Genomic DNA, 23926 nt, shown 5'->3' on the forward strand with positions numbered 1-23926 from the left:
CCTCACCTGTCTCTTAATGCTGACTAGTAATGAACCCCCACCTGTCCCTTAATTCTGACTAGTAATGAACCCTCACCTGTCCCTTAATGATGACTAGTAATGAACCCTCACCTGTCTCTTAATGATGACTAGTAATGAACCCTCACCTGTCTCTTAATGATGACTAGTAATGAACCCTCACCTGTCTCTTAATGATGACTAGTAATGAACCCTCACCTGTCTCTTAATGATGACTAGTAATGAACCCTCACCTGTCTCTTAATGCTGACTACTAATGAACCCTCACCTGTCTCTTAATGATGACTACTAATGAACCCTCACCTCCCCTTAATGCTGACTACTAATGAACCCCCACCTGTCTCTTAAATGACTACTAATGAACCCTCACCTGTCTCTTAAATGACTACTAATGAACCCTCACCTAACTAATGAACCCCACCTGTCCCTTAAAGCTGACTACTAATGAACCCTCACCTGTCTCTTAATGATGACTACTAATGAACCCTCACCTGTCTCTTAATGATGACTACTAATGAACCCTCCCTGACATGCCTTTGTAATGCTGACTACTAATGAACCCCCACCTGTCCCTTAAAGCTGACTACTAATGAACCCTCACCTGTCTCTTAATTCTGACTACTAATGAACCCTCACCTGCCTCTTAATGATGACTACTAATGAACCCTCACCTGCCCCTTAATGATGACTACTAATGAACCCTCACCTGCCCCTTAATGCTGACTACTAATGAACCCTCACCTGCCCCTTAATGCTGACTAGTAATGAACCCTCACCTGTCTCTTAATGATGACTACTAATGAACCCTCACCTGTCCCTTAAAGCTGACTACTAATGAACCCTCACCTGTCTCTTAATGATGACTACTAATGAACCCTCACCTGCCTCTTAATGATGACTACTAATGAACCCTCACCTGCCTCTTAATGATGACTACTAATGAACCCTCACCTGTCTCTTAATGATGACTACTGGAAATGAACCCTCACCTGTCCCTTAATGATGACTACTAATGAACCCTCACCTGCCCTTTAATGCTGACTACTAATGAACCCCCACCTGTCCCTTAAAGCTGACTACTAATGAACCCTCACCTGTCTCTTAATGATGACTACTAATGAACCCTCACCTGTCTCTTAATGCTGACTACTAATGAACCTGCCCCTGATGACATGCCTTTGTGTTGCAGTACATATGATGTGGCTGTGGTGGGTGGAGGCATCGTGGGCCTGGCCTCAGCCAGAGAGCTCATCCTCAGACACCCCACGCTTAGCTTCATTCTGCTGGAGAAGGAGAAGGACCTGGGTAAGTGGTGGGCAGGGAGGGAGGGGTCACTAACTCACTAACTTGACGTTCCTCTTAGCCTGGGGTGGATTCATTAGTCGGACACCGTTGCAAAAACATTTTATGCACTGTTCCAAACGGAAAACATTTCACAAGGGGAAAAAAAATGTTTCTATTGTGCCACTCTGTCCTGGTCTTAGCCGTCAGCCAATCACATTCTTATGTTATCACCACAGTTCTTCTTTGTGCTTCTTGTCCCTACAACCTTATTGGGGAATTAACACTGTTCCGTGTCCCATCCTCAGCCATCCACCAAAGCGGCCACAACAGTGGTGTGATCCACAGTGGGATTTACTATACCCCCGGGTCTCTGAAGGCTCGTCTCTGTGGCAAAGGGGCCACTATGGCCTACGAATACCTGGACAAGAAAGGACTCCCCTATAAGAGGTGTGGAAAGGTGAGTTCTCTCATACGTCTAATTAACATCGGGTTTGGCCTTAGAGCTGTAGATGTTGTTGTTTACTAAATACTGATGAGTAGACGCATCGCTTGGATTTGGACCTCAGAAGTATTTTTCTTTCCCTAAAGCGCCTATTGTCGTTGTAGCTGAATTTAGTGTGATCTTCTATCCAGGTCCCCCCCCCTCGCAAAAGGAGGTTTCTAACCTCAAGGTTGAATAATGGTTAAAAGGTTATACAAAGGTTAAATAAATAAAAACATCGTAGTATTTGCTAGTATCGTTTCACAGTTTGTGCATGACACGTTTCACTGTAACCGGTATACCATTAACAGTATATCAGGGGGTGTGTCCATGCTAATCAGATCATTGGGGGGAGGGGTTGATGGAGCTCGGGGTGCGATTTGTATTTATGGTCTAATTTCATTGTATTTACCTGCAGCAACTGGCTTACAGGGTCGTGGCTTCTTGCCTAGCGGTTAGAGCGTTCGGCCAGGGTCGTGGCTTCTTGCCTGGCGGTTAGAGCGTTCGGCCAGGGTCGTGGCTTCTTGCCTGGCGGTTAGAGCGTTCGGCCAGGGTCGTGGCTTCTTGCCTAGCGGACTGCAGGGAAGAGCGTTCGGCTAGGGTCGTGGCTTCTTGCCCTAGCGGTTAGAGCGTTGGGCCAGGGTCGTGCCCTTCTTGCCAGCGGTTAGAGCGTTCTGCAGGTCGAGGCCTTGCCTAGCGGTTAGAGCGTTGGGCAGAGTGTTGTGAGCCTTCTTGCAGAGTGAGCGGTTAGAGCCGTTCAGGTGAGAGTGTTGTGGCCCTTCTGCCAGCGGTTAGAGCGTTCGGCAGGTCGTGGCTTGCCTAGCGGTTAGAGCGTTGGGCTAGTGTTGTGGCTTCTTGCCTAGCGGTTAGAGCCGTTCGGCAGGTGTGGCTTCTTGCCTGCAGCGGTTAGAGCGTTGGGCCAGGTCGTGGCTTATTGCCTAGCGGTTAGAGCGTTGGGCCAGGGTCGTGGCCTTCTTGCTTAGCCGTTAGAGCGTTCGGCTAGGGTCGTGGCTTGCTTGCTTAGCCGTTAGAGCGTTCGGCTAGGGTCGGGAGCCTTGCCTGCAGCGGTTAGAGGGTTCGGCTAGGGTGAGGTGGCTTCTTGCCCTAGCGGTTAGAGCGTTGGGCCAGGGTGTGGATTCTTGCCCTAGCGGTTAGAGCGTTCGGCTACTGCAGGGTCGTGGCTTGCCTGGCGGTTAGAGCGTTCGGCCAGGGTCGTGGCTTCTTGCCTAGCGGTTAGAGCGTTGGGCTAGTGTTGTGGCTTCTTGCCTAGCGGTTAGAGCGTTGGGCCAGAAACCAAAAGGTCGCTGGTTCGAACACCCAGAGACGAAAAAATGAAGAAAAATCTGTCTGTGCCCTTGAGTAAAGCACTTCACCCTAATTGGCTCCAGGGGTCGCTGTACTACTATGACTGACCCTGTAAAACAACACATTTCACCGCATCTATCTGGTATATGTGACAATGGAAAACTTTTTTTTTTTTTACTTACAGAACTGTGTAATACGGTCTCTTCCTGTGTAATACGGTCTCTTCCTGTGTAATACGGTCTCTTCCTGTGTAATACGGTCTCTTCCTGTGTAATACGGTCTCTTCCTGTGTAATACGGTCTCTTCCTGTGTAATACGGTCTCTTCCTGTGTAATACGGTCTCTTCCTGTGTAATACGGTCTCTTCCTGTGTAATACGGTCTCTTCCTGTGTAATACGGTCTCTTCCTGTGTTATACGGTCTCTTCCTGTGTTATACGGTCTCTTCCTGTGTGATACGAGTCTCTTCCTGTGTTATACGGTCTCTTCCTGTGTAATACGGCCCTCTTCCTGTGAATACGGCCCTCTTCCTGTGTAATACGGTCTCTTCCTGTGTTATACGCCCTCTTCCTGTGAAGAGGTCTCTTCCTGTGTAGAGAGGTCTCTTCCTGTGTAATAGGTCCCTTCCTGTGTGAGAGACGGCCCTCTTCCTGTGTGAGACGGCCCTCTTCCTGTGTAATACGGTCTCTTCCTGTGTGATACGGTCCCTTCCTGTGACGGTCTCTTCCTGTGAATAGAGTCTCTTCCTGTGTGAGATAGCCCTACGAGCCCTCTTCCTGTGTAATACGGTCTCTTCCTGTGTAATACGGTCTCTTCCTGTGTAATACGGTCTCTTCCTGTGTAATACGGTCTCTTCCTGTACATTCATTCCGACTCCTTTTGTGGTGTTTTCTGTTGTTCTTTGAAAAATAAAGAAAAAGTTGATCACACAACTATGTGCTGGTCATGTCTACGGCTTGACTTATGTGTTGGCAGCTGATCGTCGCTGTGGAGCGAGAGGAGATTCCCAGGCTCAAAGCGCTGTACGAGCGAGGACAGAAGAACAACGTGCGTGACCTCACCATGATAGACGCCAAGGGGATCCGAGAGAGAGAGCCCTACTGCAGGGTGAGAGAATGAGAGAGTGAGAAAGAGCCCTACTGCAGGGTGAGAGAATGAGAGAGCCCTACTGCAGGATGAGAGAGAGCCCTACTGCAGGGTGAGAGAGAGCCCTACTGCAGGGTGAGAGAGCCCTACTGCAGGGCGAGAGCGAGCCCTACTGCAGGGCGAGAGCGAGCCCTACTGCAGGGCGAGAGAGCGAGCGCCCTACTGCAGGGCGAGCCCTACTGCAGCGAGCGCCCTACTGCAGGGCGAGCCCTACAGAGCGAGCGCCCTACTGCAGGGCGAGAGAGCGAGCGCCCTACTGCAGGGCGAGAGCGAGCGCCCTACTGCAGGGCGAGAGAGCGAGCGCCCTACTGCAGGGCGAGAGAGCGAGCCCCTACTGCAGGGCGAGAGAGCCCCTACTGCAGGGCGAGAGAGAGAGCCCTACTGCAGGGTGAGAGAGAGAGCCCTACTGCAGGGTGAGAGAGAGAGCCCCCTACTGCAGGGTGAGAGAGAGAGCCCCCTACTGCAGGGTGAGAGAGCGAGCCCCCTACTGCAGGGTGAGAGAGCGAGCCCCCTACTGCAGGGTGAGAGGGAGAGAAGGGCGGAGAGTGTGAATGAGATGGCATTCAAGTCTCTTTACTAAGGTGCTTCATAGTGAAAGTCCAGGATTGAGTCTGAAATTACACCCTATTGCCTATACAGAGCACTACTTATGGCCTGGTTTGGAAATTACGTCATATTCCCTGGTGAAAAATAGTGCTCTTTTATAGGGAACAGGGTGCCATTTGGAACACAGCCCCAGGGTAAACGGCTTTATGGTTAAACTCTTCCTTTCAGGGTCTGATGGCCCTGGACTCTCCTTACACTGGCATCGTGGACTGGAGGCTGGTGTCACTGGCATATGGCAAGGACTTCCAGGAGGCAGGAGGGACCGTGGTTACTGAATATGAGGCTAGTGACATGGCCATGGTGAAGGAAAGCCCCGCTGGTATCACTGACGGTATCTGTTCCATACTCCTCACCTCAGAACACTCATAGATTTGATGAAAAGGTGGGATTGCACTTGTGAATGTATTCTTTTTGTTTTTCTTCAAAACATTTCAGGAATGAAATATCCCATCGCTATCAGAGATTCAAAGGTAGGTGTGTGTGTGTGTGTGTGTGTGTGTGTGTGTGTGTGTGTGTGTGTGTGTGTGTGTGTGTGTGTGTGTGTGTGTGTGTGTGTTAAATTAGTAAAATGCATTTTACTATCAGAACGTTTTTTGTTTGTTTTGTTTTTAAACTGTAACTAACGTGTGTGTGTGTGTGTGGTCTCCTCAGGGTACGGAGGTAAGGTGTCGGTATGTGCTGACCTGTGGTGGTCTGTACTCTGACCGCCTCGCTCAGATCTCTGGCTGCAGTCCAGACCCTCGCATTATCCCCTTCAGAGGAGATTACCTGGTCCTGAAGCCTGAGAAACACTACCTGGTCCGGGGCAACATCTACCCCGTAAGTCCTCTAGAACACCATCTACCCCGTAAGTCCTCTAGAACACCGTCTACCCCGTAAGTCCTCTAGAACACCGTCTACCCCGTAAGTCCTCTAGAACACCGTCTACCCCGTAAGTCCTCTAGAACACCGTCTACCCCGTAAGTCCTCTAGAACACCGTCTACCCCGTAAGTCCTCTAGAACACCGTCTACCCCGTAAGTCCTCTAGAACACCGTCTACCCCGTAAGTCCTCTAGAACGCCGTCTACCCCGTAAGTCCTCTAGAACGCCGTCTACCCCGTAAGTCCTCCACCGTAAGTCCTCTAGAACACCGTCTCTACCCCGTAAGTCCTCTAGAACACCGTCTACCCCGTAAGTCCTCTAGAACACCGTCTACCCCGTAAGTCCTCTAGAACACCGTCTACCCCGTAAGTCCTCTAGAACACCGTCTACCCCGTAAGTCCTCTAGAACACCGTCTACCCCGTAAGTCCTCTAGAACACAGTCTACCCCGTAAGTCCTCTAGAACACCGTCTACCCCGTAAGTCCTCTAGACCATCTACCCCGTAAGTCCCTAGAACGCACCCCGTAAGTCCTCTAGAACACCGTCTCTAGAACACCATCCCCGTAAGTCCTCTAGAACACCGTCTACCCCGTAAGTCCTCTAGAACACCCTCTAGAACACCATCTACCCCGTAAGTCCTCTAGAACACCGTCCTCTACCCCGTAAGTCCTCTAGAACACCGTCCTCTAGAACACCATCTACCCCGTAAGTCCTCTAGAACTACCCCGTCCTCTACCCCGTAAGTCCTCTAGAACACCGTCTACCCCGTAAGTCCTCTAGAACACCGTCTACCCCGTAAGTCCTCTAGAACACCGTCTACCCCGTAAGTCCTCTAGAACACCGTCTACCCCGTAAGTAAGTACCCTCTAGAACACCATCTACCCTGTAAGTCCTCTAGAAATGTCCTCTAGAACACCGTCTGCCCCTAAGTCCTCCCCGTCTACCCCGTAAGTCCTCTAGAACGCCATCTACCCCGTAAGTCCCCTAGAACGCCATCTACCCTCTAGAACACCATCTACCCCGTAAGTCCTCTAGAACACCGTCTGCCCCGTAAGTCCTCTAGAACGCCGTCTGCCCCGTAAGTCCTCTAGAACGCCGTAAGTCCTCTAGAACGCCGTCTGTCCCGTAGGTCCTCTACGCCGTCTGTCCCGTAGGTCCTCTAGAACACCGTCTACCCCGTAAGGCCTCTAGAAGCCGTCTACCCCGTAGGTCCTCTAGAACACCGTCTACCCCGTAAGGCCTCTAGAACACCGTCTACCCCGTAAGTCCTCTAGAACACAGTCTACCCTCTAGAACACAGTCTACCCCGTAAGTCCTCTAGAACACCATCTACCCCGTAAGTCCTCTAGAACACCATCTACCCCCTAGAACACCGTCTACCCCGTAGGTCCTCTATCTTCTCCTTGTATCTCAACCCTTTAGCCCCTAACGGCACTTAGATCTGAAAGGATTAGATGGGCTGATGGCATTGTCACAATTTTATAGCTACCTGGCCTATCACACCTATATAAAATTTACATTCTAGTCATTTAACAGACGCTCATATCCAGAGTCGACTAACAGCAGTGAGTGCATGCATTTTTCTTACTGGTCTACACAAGTGCCTTGGCTAGAAGGGCTAAGGTTGATTTTGGGATTCAAGGAATGTCAGATGGTTAAGTGCTGTCTCTAGCTTCCTGGTTGTTGTACTGACAGACGGATGTCTCTAGCTTCCTGGTTGTTGTACTGACAGACGGATGTCTCTAGCTTCCTGGTTGTTGTACTGACAGACGGATGTCTCTAGCTTCCTGGTTGTTGTACTGACAGACGGATGTCTCTAGCTTCCTGGTTGTTGTACTGATAGACGGATGTCTCTAGGTTCCTGACCCTAGGTTCCCCTTCCTGGGGGTCCACTTCACCCCGCGGATGGACGGCAGTGTTTGGCTGGGTCCCAACGCCGTCCTGGCCTTTAAACGAGAGGGATACAAGCTGTACGACTTCGATGCCCGGGACTTTGGAGATGCACTTTCATTCAGGTATAGTACTTAGAAGTTAGGAAGCAATGTCATTTAGGTGCCAAATTGGGAAGGTTGGTTAAATATCATCTCTTACTTATCGTTCCCCTCGACATTTCAGTCTAGTAGGGAGGTTCCCCTTTACATGCCATTTCAATCTAGTAGAGAGGTTCCCCTTTACATGCCATTTCAATCTAGTAGAGAGGTTCCCCTTTACATTCCATTCCAGTCTAGTAGGGAGGTTCCCCTTTACATTCCATTCGTCTAATAGGGAGGTTCCCCTTTACATTCCATTCCAGTCAGTCTACATTCCAGTCTAATAGGGAGGTTCCCTTTACATGCCATTTCAATCTAGTAGGGAGGTTATTCCATTTCAATCTAGGGAGGTTCCCTTTACATTCCATTTCAGTCTAGTAGGGAGGTTCCCCATGCCATTTCAATCAGGTTCCCTTTACAGGTTCCCTTTACATTCCATTCCAGTCTAGTGGGAGGTTCCCTTTACATTCCATTTCAGTCTAGTAGGAGGTTCCCTTTTACATTCCCTTCCAGTCTCCAGTAGGGAGGTTCCCCTTTACATTCCATTCCAGTCTAGTAGGGAGGTTCCCCTTTACATTCCATTCCAGTACATTCCATTCCAGGATGTTCCCCTTTACATTTCCAGTCTAGTAGGGAGGTTCCCCTTTACATTCCATTCCAGTCTAGTAGGGAGGTTCCCCTTTACATTCCATTCCAGTCTAGTAGGGAGGTTCCCCTTTACATTCCATTCCAGTAGGGATGTTCCCCTTTACATTCCATTCCAGTCTAGTGGGGAGGTTCCCCATTCCAGTAGGGAGGTTCCCCATGAGGACTAAATCCAACTGGTATCCAAGTTAATTTAGATTTCCATGGAACCTCTGGACTTGTTTCTCTTGATAAATGACTCTGCTGGATGACTGAAGCAGACATGTATCTCTGCTGTTTCTCTCTCAATATATCTCTCTCTAAAATGTCTCTCTCTGTGTGTTCCAGAGGTCTGCAGAAACTGGTGATGAATAACCTAGTGTATGGTGTTGGAGAGATGTACAGAGGGGTGTTCATCGGAGCTCAGGTCAAGATCTTAAAGAAGTTTATCCCAGAGCTCTCTCTAAGCGACGTACTCAGGTACATCGGATTCTGAATGTTCATTCCAGGGGCTGGGTGTAAATGAAGCATCTCAGTACCTGAGACACTGTTTGTGATACACAGACGTCATCAGCCAGGGCCACCTATCACTGAGACGTTTCAACTCCTCACCTGGAACATCCCCAAGATGCTGAGTTCACACTGATTGGTCAAATCACTGCCCTCCTGTGGATGGTTTCCTGCTTGGTGTCTTTTCAGCAGGACTTGAACCACAGATCTTCTGTCTCTTCCTTTTTGATGCCCAGAGCGGAGAAAGTAGCCTGCTTTTCGATAGGGCAGGGAAGCCCCGGCAGCCAACTTCAACTGGGTGAACTCAGACACTTCATCCCTTTGCCTTGCTCATCATCTGCCAGGATTGCATACTCCTTCTTGCGCCTCCTCATACCTGTCTTCCCAGGGAACTGTGAATTCCACCATCCCCAGGTGATGATGTCTGGGCGGAGAGTGCTGACAACAATGTCGGGAGTGGGGGGGGCACAGCCGTCTGTTCAGGTCAGCACACATCTCCCATGTTCTGGCTTGTTCCAGGATGCCGTCCTTCCTGAAACGGGCTGCTCCCCAAGGCCTGACAAAGCTGATGCAGTGACCTTTCTTGGTGGGAGTTCTCTTGTTTTTTTTTTTTCACTCCTTCTCGATGTCGTCCAGTTTCCCCTCAACTTAGTCATGCCTCCATCTGTAAGTGTCCTTGGCGAGAGGGGTGAAAGTGCAGGATGTTAAAACATGCGCCGTGGTGCCAGGTTTGTTACCCGAGAGGGCAGCGAGGCCCCACCCTATGTAAGTTAGCGTGGGATGGGAGCGTGTCGTAGACAGATCTTAACAGGAACTGGATTCTGGCAGACTCCATCCTCCACAGCTCACCCCAAGAGATTCCTCTCTGTTGTTTCCCACCTTGTCCAGGCTCTCAACCCCCCCACTACTTTGACCCTACTCTGTTTCTCCTCCATTTTGCTGACTTCCTGCTGTAGCAGGTGCCTTCTTTCGGTGGTGTTAGCTTTGAGCCTTTTGGCAGCTGTTCCCCACTATGTCCACCGTGCTGCAGTCTGCTCTCAGCCTGGTTGACGGTATTGGTGGCAAACCATTTTTCCTTTGTGTTCTGATCTCAAATCATGGCACCTTGTATCTTCAAGGTCTTTGGGCATGACCCTCAGGGACTCCAATCTGGACTTTTGCTATTTTCAATTATTCTACCAGCGATGAGATTGGTAGTTGTAGTTTTGTTATTCTACTGTACAGGCCCACATTTGAGAAGCTTGGGAGAATTGACCAAGGTCCTCCTGTCCATGTTACCTTGTCATTGTGATCGGAAAGGTCAAACTGATCCTAAATCAATCAAATTTATTTATAAAAAGCCTTTTTTTTTTACATCAGCTGATATCTCAAAGTGCTGTACAGAAACCCAGCCTAAAACCCCAAACAGCAAGCAATGCAGATGTTTAAGCACGGTGGCTATGGAAATCATCACTCCTACTCTGACACGGTTAATATTTATGGCCCTGTCTCGAAAGGTGTGCCTGGGTTGTGGAGTATAGAGGCTAGGGGTTTGTTTTGAACTTAAAATGTGCACTATGCAGAAATCGTGTCGCCATTTCCTGGTTGCTAAAATTCGACTAGTTCCCCTACTTTCAGTGTGACAAAACAAAAACTAGATAATCATTGTACCATCTAAACCTGCTGTGAAATCTATTTTAAATAACCAAAAATATTGTATTTTCAGATGTTTTGAAGCTGGTGTACGAAACCAAAAGTAAAACACGCAAAAAAAAAACAAATTTAAGAACGGGAAGCATAATTTTGTTTTTGCTCGCGTAGAACAGATCTACCGCTTGTTAGACTTGCTTTCGATGAGAATGACATCTATAACTCGCATTTCTACGTGAATTTCATTGGTCGCCCAAAATGTGACATATCGCAGCTTTTGATAAGATTCTCTGTTTCTATCCGGTTTGAAGGACCAATATTGAATGAACTGATTTCCATAAACATTTTCACAGCCTTTTGTACAGAAATGTTTTTTGTTCCCAATACAGAACTAGTGTGTTGCCAGTGTGATTTATGTTAGTGTTAGTGTGTTGCCAGTGATTTATGTTAGTGTTAGTGTTATTTTTTTTTAAATCTGCGTTTCCATCTACAGTACATTTGGAAAGTATTCAGACCCCTTGACTTTTTCCACATTTTGTTATTCCACATTTTATTTATTCTAAAATGAGGGGAAAATACAATTTAAATCCTATTTCTACACACAATACACCGTAATGACAAAGAAAAAACATGAGACATTTTTGCTAATTTATTAAAAAATAAAAAAACTATCACATTTACATAAATATTCAGACCCTTTACTCAGTACTTTGTTGAAGCACCTTTGGCAGCGATTACAGCCTTGAGTCTTATTGGGAATGACGCTACAAGCTTGGCACACCTGTATTTGGGGAGTATTTCGCCATTCTTCTCTGCAGATCCTCTCAAGCTCTGTCAGGTTGGATGGGGAGCGTCACTGCACAGCTATTTTCAGGTCTCTTCAGAGATGTTCGATCGGGTTCAAGTCCGGGCTCTGGCTGGGCCACTCAAGGACATTCAGAGACTTGTCCCGAAACCACTCCTGCGTTATCTTGGCTGTGTGTTTAGGCTCATTGTCTTGTTGGAAGGTGAACCGTCACCCCAGTCTGAGGTCCTGAGCGCTCTGGAGCAGGTTTTCATCAAGGATATCTTTGTACTTCGCTCTGTTCATCTTTCCCTCAATCCTGACTAGTCTCCCAGTCAGGTTCTAGTCTGGCTGGGTGGGCCACTCATTCAGAGACTTGTCCCAAAGCCACTCCTTGGCTGTGTGCTTTGGGTTGTTGTCCAGTTGGAAGGTGAACATTCGCCCCAGTCTGAGGTCTTGAGTGCTCTGGAACAGGTTTTTTTTTTTCTCCCAAATTTCGTAGTATCCAATTGTTAGTAGTTACTGTCTTGTCTCATCGCTACAACTCCTGTACGGGCTCGGGAGAGACGAAGGTCGAGAGCCATGCGTCCTCCGAAACAATACCCAAGCAAGCCGCTCTGCTTCTTAACACAGCGCGCATCCAACCCGGAAGCCAGCCGCACCAATGTGTCGGAGGAAACACAGTGCACCTGGCAACCTTGGTTAGCGTGCACTGCGCCCGGCCCGCCACAGGAGTTGAAAAAGGATCGCTCTGTACTTTGCTCCATTCATCTATCCCTCAATCCTGACTAGTCTCCCAGTCCTTGACGCTGAAAAACATCCCCACAGCATGATGCTGCCACCACCATTCTTCACCGTAGGGATGGTGCCAGGTTTCCTCCAGACATGACGCTTGGCATTCAGGCCAAAAAGTTCAATCTTGGTTTCATCAGACCAGAGAATCGTGTTTTTCATGGTCTGAGAGTCTAGGTGCCTTTTGGCAAACTCCAAGTGGGCTGTCATGTGTCTTTTACTGAGGAGTGGCTTCCGTCTGGCCACTCTACCATAAAGGCCTGATTGGTGGAGTGCTGCAGAGATGGTTTTCCTTCTGGAATGTTCTCCCATCTCCACAGAGGAACCCTGGAGCTCTGTCAGAGAGACCATCAGGTTCTTGGTCACCTCCCTTACCAAGGCCCTTCTCACCCTATTGCTCAATTTGGCCGGGCGGCCAGCTCTAGGAAGGGTCTTGGTGGTTCCAAAATTCTTCCATTTAAGAATGATGGAGGCCACAGTGTTCTTGGGGACCTTCAATGCTGCAGACATTTCTTGATACCCATCCCCAGATCTGTTCTTCGACACAATCCTGCCTCAAAGGTCTATGGACAATTCATTTGACCTCATGGCTTGGTATTTGCTCTGACATGCACGGTCAACTGTGGGACCTTTTATATAGACAGGTGTGTATCTTTCCAAATCATGTCCAATCAATTGAATTTACCACCGGTGCACTCCAATCAAGTTGTAGAAACATCTCAAGGATGATCAATGGAAACAGGATGCACCTGAGCTCAATTTAGAGTCTCATAGCAAAAGGTTTGAATACCTATCTGAATAGGGTATTTCTGTTTTATGTAAATGAGGTATGCTTTTATATTTAATAAACTTGCAAAAATGTCTAAACCTGTTTTCGCTTTGTCGTTATGAGGTATTGTGTGTAGATTGATGATGGGGGGGAAATGGTATCAATTTTAGAATAAGGCTGTAACGTAACAAAATGTGTATAAAGGAACGGTGTCTGAATACTTTCTGAATGCCCTGTAGGTAGGGCTGACTGAGGACTTGTGAAGAGCAGAATTAACAACCTTTGCACCAAGACAGTTCTTTGTGAGAAGGCGTTAACCCATGTTTCACAGTTAGTCGTTATGTAAATGCCGGCTGAAGAAATGGCACGGAGGTCACGGCCCAGCGAGTCACTGGGGCACGGAGGTCACGGCCCAGCGAGTCACTGGGGCACGGAGGTCACGGCCCAGCGAGTCACTGGGGTCACGGCTGTGGAGGTGGAAACACCAAAGTCCGAGCCTTTTTTTTGTTGTTGGTGAAACACTGGCGCAAGTCCATAGTGGAAATATGACGTAACCGTGTTGTGTGTGTTTTGTCTGTTGCAGGGGTCCAGCAGGGGTGAGGGCCCAGGCTCTGGACCGCGATGGGAACCTGGTAGATGACTTTGTGTTTGACGTTGGTGTCGGGGATGTGGGCAGCAGGGTCCTCCATGTGCGCAACGCTCCCTCGCCCGCCGCCACCTCTTCCCTGGCCATAGCAGAGATGGTAGCAGACGAGGTGGAGAGACGTTTCAGCCTCTAAAAACTCTAGAGGCACTCTTCGGATACTTACCAAATGGCATCCTATTCCCTACTTTTTGAGTTCTGCGCACAACTTTTGACCAGAGCCCACAGGGAATAGGGAGGCATTTGGGGCGTACTTACACTTCCCCAGTGGAAGGAAGTAACAACATTGATCCATCTGATCCAGCTGCAGGTCCATCTAGTGATATAGTGAAGCGGTGATGATGCTGATCTCAGGTCAGTTCTGCATTTTCCCCAATGGTTAGTTTGGAGTGGGGGTGAGTGTAAGCTGATCCTGGATCTGCGCCAAGGGGAAACTTCACCAGGATATGATCCATCCAATCTGTTAACTACTGCTCACTGGTCCAGCATCTTTCTGCGTCAGCAGAGTGAGGTTACAAAAAATCCGGTAACTTTCCAAAATTCCCAGTTTTTCCAGAAATCCAGGTTGGAGGTTTCCAGGATTATCTGCTTAGTTCCTCCTTAATTGCAGGAATATTCCAACAGGGATTTCTGGAAAACTCGGAAGGTTTGTAAAAGTTACTGGAATTTGCAACCCGACAGCAGAATGGTCAAGCCAGAATGGAGTAGACTGAGCAGCATGTAGCATGTAAAGTGCATTCGGAAAATATTCAGACTCCTTGATTCCCCCCCCCCCTCCACACAGACACATTTTGTTACGTTACAGCCTTATTTCCCTCAACACACAATACCTTACAATGACTAAACGAAAACACGTTTTTAATAAATGTTAGCTGATTTATTTAAAATAAAAAAGGCACACATCCTGGTAAGTGTACCAAAACATTTCTGCAGCAATAAACTCCACCAATCAGGTAGTGGCCAGACGGAAGCCACTCCTCAGTAAAAGGCACATGACAGCCAGCTTGGAGTTTGCCAAAAGGCACTTAAAGACTCAGACCATGAGAAACAAGATTATCTGGTCTGATGAAACCAAGATTAAACTCTGTGACCTGAATGCCAAGCGTCACGTCTGGAGGAAACTTGGTAACATCCCTACGGTGAAGCATGGTGGTGGTGGCAGCATCAGGCTGTGGATGTTTTTCAATGGCAGGGAGTGGGAGACTAGTCAGGCTCGAGGGGAAAGATGAACGGAGCCAAATATAGAGAGATCCTTGATGAAAACCTGCTCCAGAGCGCTCAGGGCCTCAGACTACATTGTCATTCTGGGGTATTGTGTGTAGATTGATGGGGGAGAATTTAATTTTAATCAATTTTAGAATAAGGCTTTAACGTAACAAAATGTGGAAAAGTTGGGGGGGCTGAATACTTTCTGAATGCATTGTAGATGAGAAGATTAGAGGGTAATTGTGATTTATAGGATCCCTTAAGCAAAGGGCCTAGACTAGGGTTGAATATTTTCCCAGTATTTTAAATGTTCCATCCCAAGAATAAATCACTTTTCTCCGTGGTAACCCAGTATTTCCCATCAAAACCGTAAGTGTCATTCAAAAGCATTATAAAGCATATAAATAGGTCCATGTCTGGATTTGATTAGAGCTTTGATAGAAAATTCAACCCTGGGGCCTCCTGAGCGGTCTAAGGTACTGCATCGCAGTGCTTGAGGTGTCACTACAGACCCTGGTTCGATCCCAGGCTGTCACAACCGGCCGCGACCAGGAGTCCCATAGGGAGGTGCACAATTGGCCCGTCGGGTTAGGGGAGGGTTTGGAATGGGGGGGGGGTTTACTTGAATCATCGCGATCTTACGACTCCTTGTGGTGGGCCAGGTGCCTGCAGGCTGACTTCAGTTGTCAGTTCAATGGTGTTTCCTCCGACACATTGTTGCAGCTGACTTCCGGGTTAAGCAGGCGGGTGTTAAGAGGCGCAGCTTGGTGGGTCATGTTTCGGAGGATCCCAAGCTCGTTGGAGAGTTGCAGCGATGAGACAAGATCGCAATTGGGGAGAAAAATGGGGTAAAATACAAAATAAATCACTAAAATATTAAGAAAATTCAAGCCTGGTGCTACCTGAGCCTGATGGGTCCTACATTAAAGACATTTTAATGAGCCCAATCCCAAAAAAAGCCCAAATAATTGTGCTGTTTTCCAATAGATATATCATATAGGCTACTGCACATTACACATGACAGAAAAACATAAATCCCCATAGATGGAGCTATAGATGAAGCTAGCTATATGCTCTCTTGGGTAAATAAAACTAGCTCCAGTAGGCTAATCTGTTTTGAGTGTGAACTGTATTACTGTATTATATTATATGGACTAGAATTACGTACATCATTTCTAACCATGATAAGCAGGGAGAGAGAACATGCGATTCTGGTGCAGCACATACGGCCTACAAAGTTACAAGTATAGGCTAGCGATTTCGATTTATAATTTTGAAATATAATAGTGCCTATTTGCATAATTAGTAGGCTGACGCATATGTCATTAGCCTACGTCCTCTCTCTATTGTTGCTTCATTCCGTACCTGGTTTTCAACAGTTAAATGAAATGTTTCGTGTCCTAAATCATTCTAATGACATCCTTGAATAATATAGGACTAGAATTCGATGCAGAAGGCTTTCACTTCTCTTCACGAAGATTGAAGGGTTCTGTGTCTGAATAAATAACTGCTATAGTCTACCGCCATCACTCTTTCAAACGATGTGGATGATAGGTCTACGTGCATTGTGAACTGCGTTCCAGACTGAGCAGGGCTGCATGATGGATGAATCAACGAGAGGCCGTAGAGAAGACACATTTAGACATCGCATATCATTTAACAGTTCCATTTCACCGCATGCTGTTCATATAAATAATGTATTATAATTTATCGGGTTCTCACAGTTATTTATCCGGGGGGAAATGAGTGGTTTTGGCCAGTAAATCTCAGTAACCGTGTTCCCGCCGTTCAACCCATGTCCATGCTACCGAGGACCAGTTTTCCAGACACAGATTAAACCTAATCTTGGACTAAAAAGCAAATAAAATGGAGAATCTCCGTAGAAATAGCTTTTATACCGACCCCTTAACGTTTGAAATGTAGTTGGATGCACCAAAAATGAGTTGGTTGCACAGATGATGCCAAGAATTCACCAAGAATGTTTTAAATTAAAGACCTGCTCCACTGTGGTCCTGTATTCTCATGTGATCCCTCTCATTGCTTTGGTTTTGGATAATGACAATGTACAGTAGCGCTAAAAATATGTTGGTGTTCTCCACCATTTCTGCTTTCTGATTTTTTTTTAACGCACTGATTTTAGGATGTTTAAAACCATTTATTTTATAATAAACTGAAAATATTTATAAAAGTTTTGCGGTAAGAATACTGCCATTTTTCATTTTGCCGCAGTCGCATTCTTTGACAGTGATTGTTTTTGAAAAACGGTGTGATTTTTGTTAGCCTGTTTACTGAGATGATATGAAACGGTTTAATGAATTTGTCTACGAATTATAATTCTCTCATTTTGTGATGTGTGACGTGTACAACTCCAGAGACAAAAGTTTATTACAGAAATTCGATGTATTTTAAATAAATGACTTTTCCCATTATTGTTGGTGCAGTATATTGGGAATCTTGTACGAATATGCAGGATAAAGATAATGACTTGGTTGTAAGAATTACATAGTGTACAAAACATTAGGAACACCTCTTTCCATGACAGACTGACCAGGTGAATGCTATGATTCCTTATTGATGTCACCTGTTAAAATCACCTAAATCAGTGTAGATGAAGGGGAAGAGCAAGTTAAAGAATGATTTTTAAGCCTTGAGACATGTATTGGGGATGGCCAGCAAAGTCAGAAGAAGAGGAATATTGGGACAGGGTAACAGAGGTGGATTTCTGAGGGAGGAGGAATGGGGGGAGGAGAAAGAAGTCGTAGGGGGTTAGGAAAAAGAGGAAAATTGGTGAATGGGAAACAAAGGTGGATTTCTGAGGGAGGAGGAATGGGTGGAGGGGGGGGAAGAAGAGGATGGAGATGGCGTGTCGAAGAAGATTCATGCCAAGCACAAACGGACCTGTGTGCCAGACGGAGTTCTGGAGGTGAAATGGAAGTGAATGAGGGCGAGATAAGGTGTGGAAAAGAGCTCGGAGTCCTAGCCTGCCGTTCCATGGGCCACAATAAAGAAGAATCTGTTCCAGTAGAAGTTTCATTTTTGTAGAAAGTGGATCCTTGACCTTTTGGTGGATCCATATGTGGTTTCAGGGTGGGTGGGGAAGGAGTTTAAGTAACCTGTAGTGGATTTGTGGTATTTATTTTGTGTTTTTTTCCGACCAGAGGGAGCGGGCACTGTGTCACACAACCTTGGGTCAAGATCATTTTCTTGCTTTGTGTTTAAGAATAGAGCACCATTGGAAAGGAGTGATTCCTGAGGTAGCTTTACGCGTGCAGGTGGAGAAATTGAAGTGTTTGTGGCGTTTGGTGCCACGCAGACCCGGTGGTGAAACAGCAGTCACTGTCTGTCCTTTTTGAGGCTTGAGTTTTTAGCTGACAAAGTCATGTCAACTGTACGGGTTGCCCATGTTGCTGGGGATCAGAAGTGTACGGTGCAAGAGAGGCAGGTGGAGGTGGTCAGAGTAGTGCGGAAGGTGTCGTATGCTGAGGCAGTGAAATAGAGGATGGGTCAAGGGTGAGGGATCCTGAAAGGATCAATAAGGTTGGCTTCATAGCAACTGTTATCAACTCCCGCACCTCTCTGATTCAGAGGTGTTGGGTTAAAAACGGAAGACACATTTCAGTTGAATGCATTCAGTTGTACAACTGACTAGATATCCCCCCCTTTCCCTGTACAACTGACTAGGTATCCCCCTTTCCCTGTACAACTGACTAGGTATCCCCCCTTTCCCTGTACAATTGACTAGGTATCCCCCTTTCCCTGTACAACTGACTAGGTATCCCCCTTTCCCTGTACAACTGACTAGGTATCCCCCTTTCCCTGTACAACTGACTAGGTATCCCCCTTTCCCTGTACAACTGACTAGGTATCCCCCTTTCCCTGTACAACTGACTAGGTATCCCCCTTTCCCTGTACAACTGATTAGGTATCCCCCTTTCCCTGTACAACTGACTAGGTATCCCCCTTTCCCTGTACAACTGACTAGGTATCCCCCTTTCCCTGTACAACTGACTAGGTATCCCCCTTTCCCTGTACAACTGACTAGGTATCCCCCTTTCCCTGTACAACTGATTAGGTATCCCCCTTTCCCTGTACAACTGACTAGGTATCCCCCTTTCCCTGTACAACTGACTAGGTATGGAACCTTTCAAAGTACAACTGACTAGGTATCCCCCTTTCCCTGTACAACTGACTTGGTATCCCCCTTTATTTGTACAACTGACTAGGTATCCCCCCCTTTCCCTGTACAACTGACTAGGTATCCCCCCCTTGTCCCTTTTCTCAACTGTATTGCAGAAATGGAACCCAAAGGACATCCACTCATCCAACAAACCTTGACAACTGTGGGAAGCATTGGGATTTTATTTGTTCAAATTTCACCTTTATTTAACCAGGTAGGCTAGTTGAGAACACCTTTATTTAACCAGGTAGGCTAGTTGAGAACACCTTTATTTAACCAGGTAGGCTAGTTGAGAACACCTTTATTTAACCAGGTAGGCTAGTTGTGAACAAGTTCTCATTTACAACTGCGACCTGGCCAAGAATAAAGCAAAGCAGTGGGACACCAAAAAAATAATAATAACAGAGTTACACATGGAGTAAACAAACATGCAGTCAATAATGGGCCAGCATCCCTGTGGAATGCATTCAGACTCACTTGAAGACCATGTCCCTGACGAACTGAGGAAAAGTGGGTGCAACTCAATGTTAGGAAGGTTTTCCTAATGGTTTTATACACTAAGTGGACATTATTTCTCTCGTCATTCCCCTGAATGTGTGAGCACAGTCCTTTGATGTCCACGTGGGGGCAGGATCTTACAGTACAGTAACCGAACTGCACAATGGTGGAAGCTGACTCACAGTGAAATCATGTAAGCCTATTTTATAACAGCCACTACTGTTCAAACATAGTCCTATGTTAAATATGTTCCCATGAAGTATGATTTAAAATTAAAATGTTATTTTCGGTTTCTGAGTTACTTCATTTCAAAAGGTGGATCCAATTGAAATCATGTAAAAACAATCTGAGGCTGTCTTTTAATGTCATAGGCAATAATGATAAACTAACAAGGTATACTTATTTTGTTAAACTATAAATAAAGTGAGGTAGATAAACTTGTGGTCCTTCCACACCCCACAACTCTTTCCCTGGACCAAAGTGGGTTTTCCCCTCCACGCACTCTGTGTTTACGCAAACTCACTGCCTGTCTACGCAGGACGCAAAGTGAACTGACCGAGATTCGGGCACCGACGTTGAGTTAAGAGTTGAGGGACGAAACATCTCCCAACGATAACAACAACAACAACAACAAAAAACAACACATCAACAAAGCGCTTCTTGTGCCACTGGACACTGGATAAACATGCCTCTCTGACTTATTCTACATGGGATTGTTATTGAAGTGCGCGATTTAACCCGATGCGGAAAATATGATGGGGATGATTGTCGAAGTAAACACAGGAGAAAGTTTACTCCTTTTGGAATATGAATGAATAGTCTTGATGCCACAACATAGCTAACTCACAGTGCACCAAGGCCATGATAGACAGCCTTTGCATACAGATGTCTTCTCTCTAGCTAGCTAGCTGATAGCGCTAAGCCTAAGTTACAATAGGCAGTAACATTATACGTTCAGTCGTGACATTTCATTGAAATGGCTAACTAGCTGGCTATATGTTGTTGTTTTTTAAAAAATCTACCAGGCTAACTATCTAAAATAGCAATAGAGTTTGCCAGTTCGCTAAATAGCTAATCATTGGTTTATCTAGTTAGCTAGAAACTCTTGAAAGGAAAGCCCGAGTTGGCTAACTAATTAGCTAGCGCACTAGGCGAGCTAACATATCAACTAGCTAGTAAATGAGACCGCTAACGAGTTGCTAGCCTAGCTTAGCCTAGCCTAGCTTAGCCTAGCCTAGCCTAGTTTAGCCTAGCTTAGCCCATTTTAGCCTAGCTTAGCCTAGCCTAGCTTAGCACTTTGTCCAATTTGAATCTCAGGTTATCGCTAACTAGTTTATATATGTGCTTTGCACTTCAATTAGCTCGCTAACAGTAAGACATAGTTTTTTTTTCTCTTTATTATTCTTTCTAGTTAGCATTTCCAAACTTTGCTCGATTTAGTGTACGGTTTAACTAGTGTTATATATATATATATATATATCTTAGTTAGCTCAGGCTGCCTTCTCCACCGTGCCTGGACTGACCGAGCCCCCACCAGGACAAGCCGGGGCCGATGCTGACGGTCCGGATCACGGCAACAGTAAGGAGCCATGCAGCCGCAACAAATATACGATTTTTCAAGTGACGAGAACAGTCACAAATGGCGAGGCCTCTTCGTCCAAGCGTTGCGAAAGGTAAATTTATCAACCATATGAAAGCATTTATTTATATATATATGTATATATATATATTTTTTTTTTTTTTGACGTGGTGAGTTGATGGAAGCAACAGTTACTGACATGTCTGTAGCAACTGTTTGTTATTTCATTATAATTGTATACACGTGTTGCCTACTGTAAATTATACGGCGTTAACAAAGGCCAACAACAAAAAAATGTGCAACTTGGCTCTGAGTCAGAGCGTCAAATGTCTACATGTTGTATGTAGGCAGAATCTGATGGTCCTTCCTTGTTTTCAAGAAGATAATGTTTTGACTCTTGTTTTGGAACGCACCCCCCCTTCAATACAGATGCAGGGCCTACATGTAAAAGTGAAACGAGTGACGTTATCCAATAACCTTATTTGAGATCAGAGCCCGAACTGAAATGAGTGGGATGGCTCTTAATCATTAACTACCTTGTAATGCTGCATTTGCCTTGTGTAGAAAGGTTGTCAGAAACCGTCTATCCCTCAGCCTCTCGCAATATGGATTAGCCTGCTATTTACGAGGCAAAAGCAATATGAGTCCATGTTTAATGTCCTGTTTCTCAAGTCACCGGTTTCAAAACGTGTGTTTTTTTTAAGGAAGTTTCGAGATGACAAGCCGCTTCGCAGTGCAGTCCTCCTAAACGTTTTGATTGACGCAACAGTTTCCATCATTGAATGTGAATAGGCCTATTGGTTCTAATAGGGCATCTTCTTGCAGCGGTGCTTCAGTCAAGATTGGTTTTTGCATCCACATTTCTTACAGTAGCAGCCAGCCAGGTTCACTGTAGAGAGCAAGCAAAAGGAGCTGATGCACTTGGAGTTTTAGCCTGGCTCAAATGCACCTTGCCTATCCCAATTCAATAAGACTACAGCCAAACGCTCAGTATAGATGGGTTGGTTGTTTTGGAACAAAACTGACACTTGCACAACAGACAGGGTTGCCTTAGATCAGGGGTGTCAAACTCATTCAATGGAGGGTCTAGTGTCTGTGTTGTTGTTGTTGTTGTTTTTCTTTTCAATTAAGACCTAGACAACCAGGTGAGGGGCGTTACTTACTAATTAGTGACCTTAATTGATCAACCAAGCACAAAGGAGGAGAGAGAACCCTCAGACACTAGGCCCTCCGTGGAATGGAGTTTGGCACGTGGCTAAGATTGACATGTAAAATATTTAGTCTCCAATGTTTTATTGAAACATTATATGCACAATGAGCAAACATAAATACATGTGTTGTCTCAAATACATCATTACAATTGTTGGTTAGCAAGCTAGCAATTTTTTTGTTTGTTGTTGCCATATTAGCATAGACGTGGCATCAGTCAAAGCACCTCAACAAGACATGGTGTCAAGAACAAGATAAAACTAGCCGAAACGAGCCGCCTAAGATTCCCCACGCGGTAGCTTCTCGCTGTTGTTGGTAGCTGTCTGGCCAGAATCACAAGGCCTAAGAAACTTGGAGCTCGTGAATGGGGTAATGCTTGGTCTACATTAGGGCTGGGCGATATGGTCAAAATATTATATCGATGTATCTAAAATAAACGTAAAAAACAATTGGACGGTATGATGGTATATGCCAGTATTTCTAGTTTTTGATTAATAAAAGTTGTACATTTATTTTCCCTTTATTTAACCAGGCAAGTCAGTTAAGAACAAATTCTTATTTTCAATGACGGCCTAGGAACAGTGGGTTTACTGCCTGTTCAGGAGCAGAACGACAGATTTGTACTTTGTCAGCTCGGGGTTTGAACTCGCAACCTTCCGGTTACTAGTCACACGCTCTAACCACTAGGCTACCCTGCTGCCCCCATGTGCTTTGAGTAGTGAGTGATCCTAGGATGGCAACACATACATTCTAAGTGATTTCAATGAGTCTCTCTCCATTCTGATTGGTTTATACTGTTCAACTTCAACAAAACAAATTTTAGCACTTTTATCATTTCGGTATTTGTAAGTGGTGGAAAAAGTACCCAATTGTCATACTTGAGTAACTTTCTGTTAATGGTATCTATACTTTTACTCAAGTAAAAGTGAAAGTCACTCAGTAAAATACTACTTGAGTAAAAGTATTTGGTTTTTAAATATACTTAAGTATCAAAAGTAAATGTAATTGATCAAATGTACTTAAGTATCTAAAGTAAAAGTATAAATAATTTCAAATTCCTTATATTAAGCAAACCAGATGGCACAATTTTTTTTATTTTTTAATGTATGGATAGCCAGAGGCACACTCCCAACACTCAGAGATCATTTACAGATAGCCAGGGTGACACTACCAACACTCAGACATCATTTACAGATAGCCAGAGGAACACTCCCAACACTCAGAGATCATTTACAGATAGCCAGGGTGACACTACCAACACTCAGACATCATTTACAGATAGCCAGAGGCACACACCAACACTCAGACATCATTTACAGATAGCCAGGGTGACACTACCAACACTCAGACATCATTTACAGATAGCCAGAGGCACACACCAACACTCAGACATCATTTACAGATAGCCAGGGTGACACTACCAACACTCAGAGATCATTTACAGATAGCCAGGGTGACACTACCAACACTCAGACATCATTTACAGATAGCCAGAGGCACACACCAACACTCAGACATCATTTACAGATAGCCAGGGTGACACTACCAACACTCAGACATCATTTACAGATAGCCAGAGGCACACACCAACACTCAGACATCATTTACAGATAGCCAGGGTGACACTACCAACACTCAGAGATCATTTACAGATAGCCAGGGTGACACTACCAACACTCAGACATCATTTACAGATAGCCAGAGGCACACACCAACACTCAGACATCATTTACAGATAGCCAGGGTGACACTACCAACACTCAGACATCATTTACA

General features: G+C 45.8%; 2 protein-coding genes across 3 annotated transcripts in view; both read left to right on the top strand.

Moving 5' to 3' along the window:
- Window positions 1–14262, top strand: part of l2hgdh (L-2-hydroxyglutarate dehydrogenase) — a 31596-nt gene extending 17334 nt beyond the window's left edge. The window contains exons 2-10 of one of the 2 annotated variants that reach the window (XM_042330294.1): window positions 1208–1323; window positions 1608–1759; window positions 4062–4193; window positions 5007–5169; window positions 5274–5308; window positions 5490–5657; window positions 7558–7715; window positions 8703–8834; window positions 13422–14262. In XM_042330294.1, the coding sequence (XP_042186228.1) occupies window positions 1208–1323; window positions 1608–1759; window positions 4062–4193; window positions 5007–5169; window positions 5274–5308; window positions 5490–5657; window positions 7558–7715; window positions 8703–8834; window positions 13422–13617 (1252 nt within the window). In that variant the 3' untranslated portion in view covers window positions 13618–14262. The remainder of the gene's footprint in view (window positions 1–1207; window positions 1324–1607; window positions 1760–4061; window positions 4194–5006; window positions 5170–5273; window positions 5309–5489; window positions 5658–7557; window positions 7716–8702; window positions 8835–13421) is intronic. The other variant, XM_042330295.1, reaches the window with a different exon arrangement.
- A 5632-nt stretch (window positions 14263–19894) lies between these two features.
- sos2 (son of sevenless homolog 2 (Drosophila)) overlaps window positions 19895–23926 on the top strand; it is a 102564-nt gene continuing 98532 nt past the window's right edge. The window contains 1 exon segment of the mRNA XM_042330298.1: window positions 19895–21035. Coding sequence (XP_042186232.1) covers window positions 20952–21035 — 84 coding nt within the window. The 5' untranslated portion in view covers window positions 19895–20951.

The sequence above is a fragment of the Oncorhynchus tshawytscha genome, linkage group LG11 (assembly GCF_018296145.1).
Source record: "Oncorhynchus tshawytscha isolate Ot180627B linkage group LG11, Otsh_v2.0, whole genome shotgun sequence".
NCBI classification, from domain to species: Eukaryota; Metazoa; Chordata; class Actinopteri; order Salmoniformes; family Salmonidae; genus Oncorhynchus; species Oncorhynchus tshawytscha.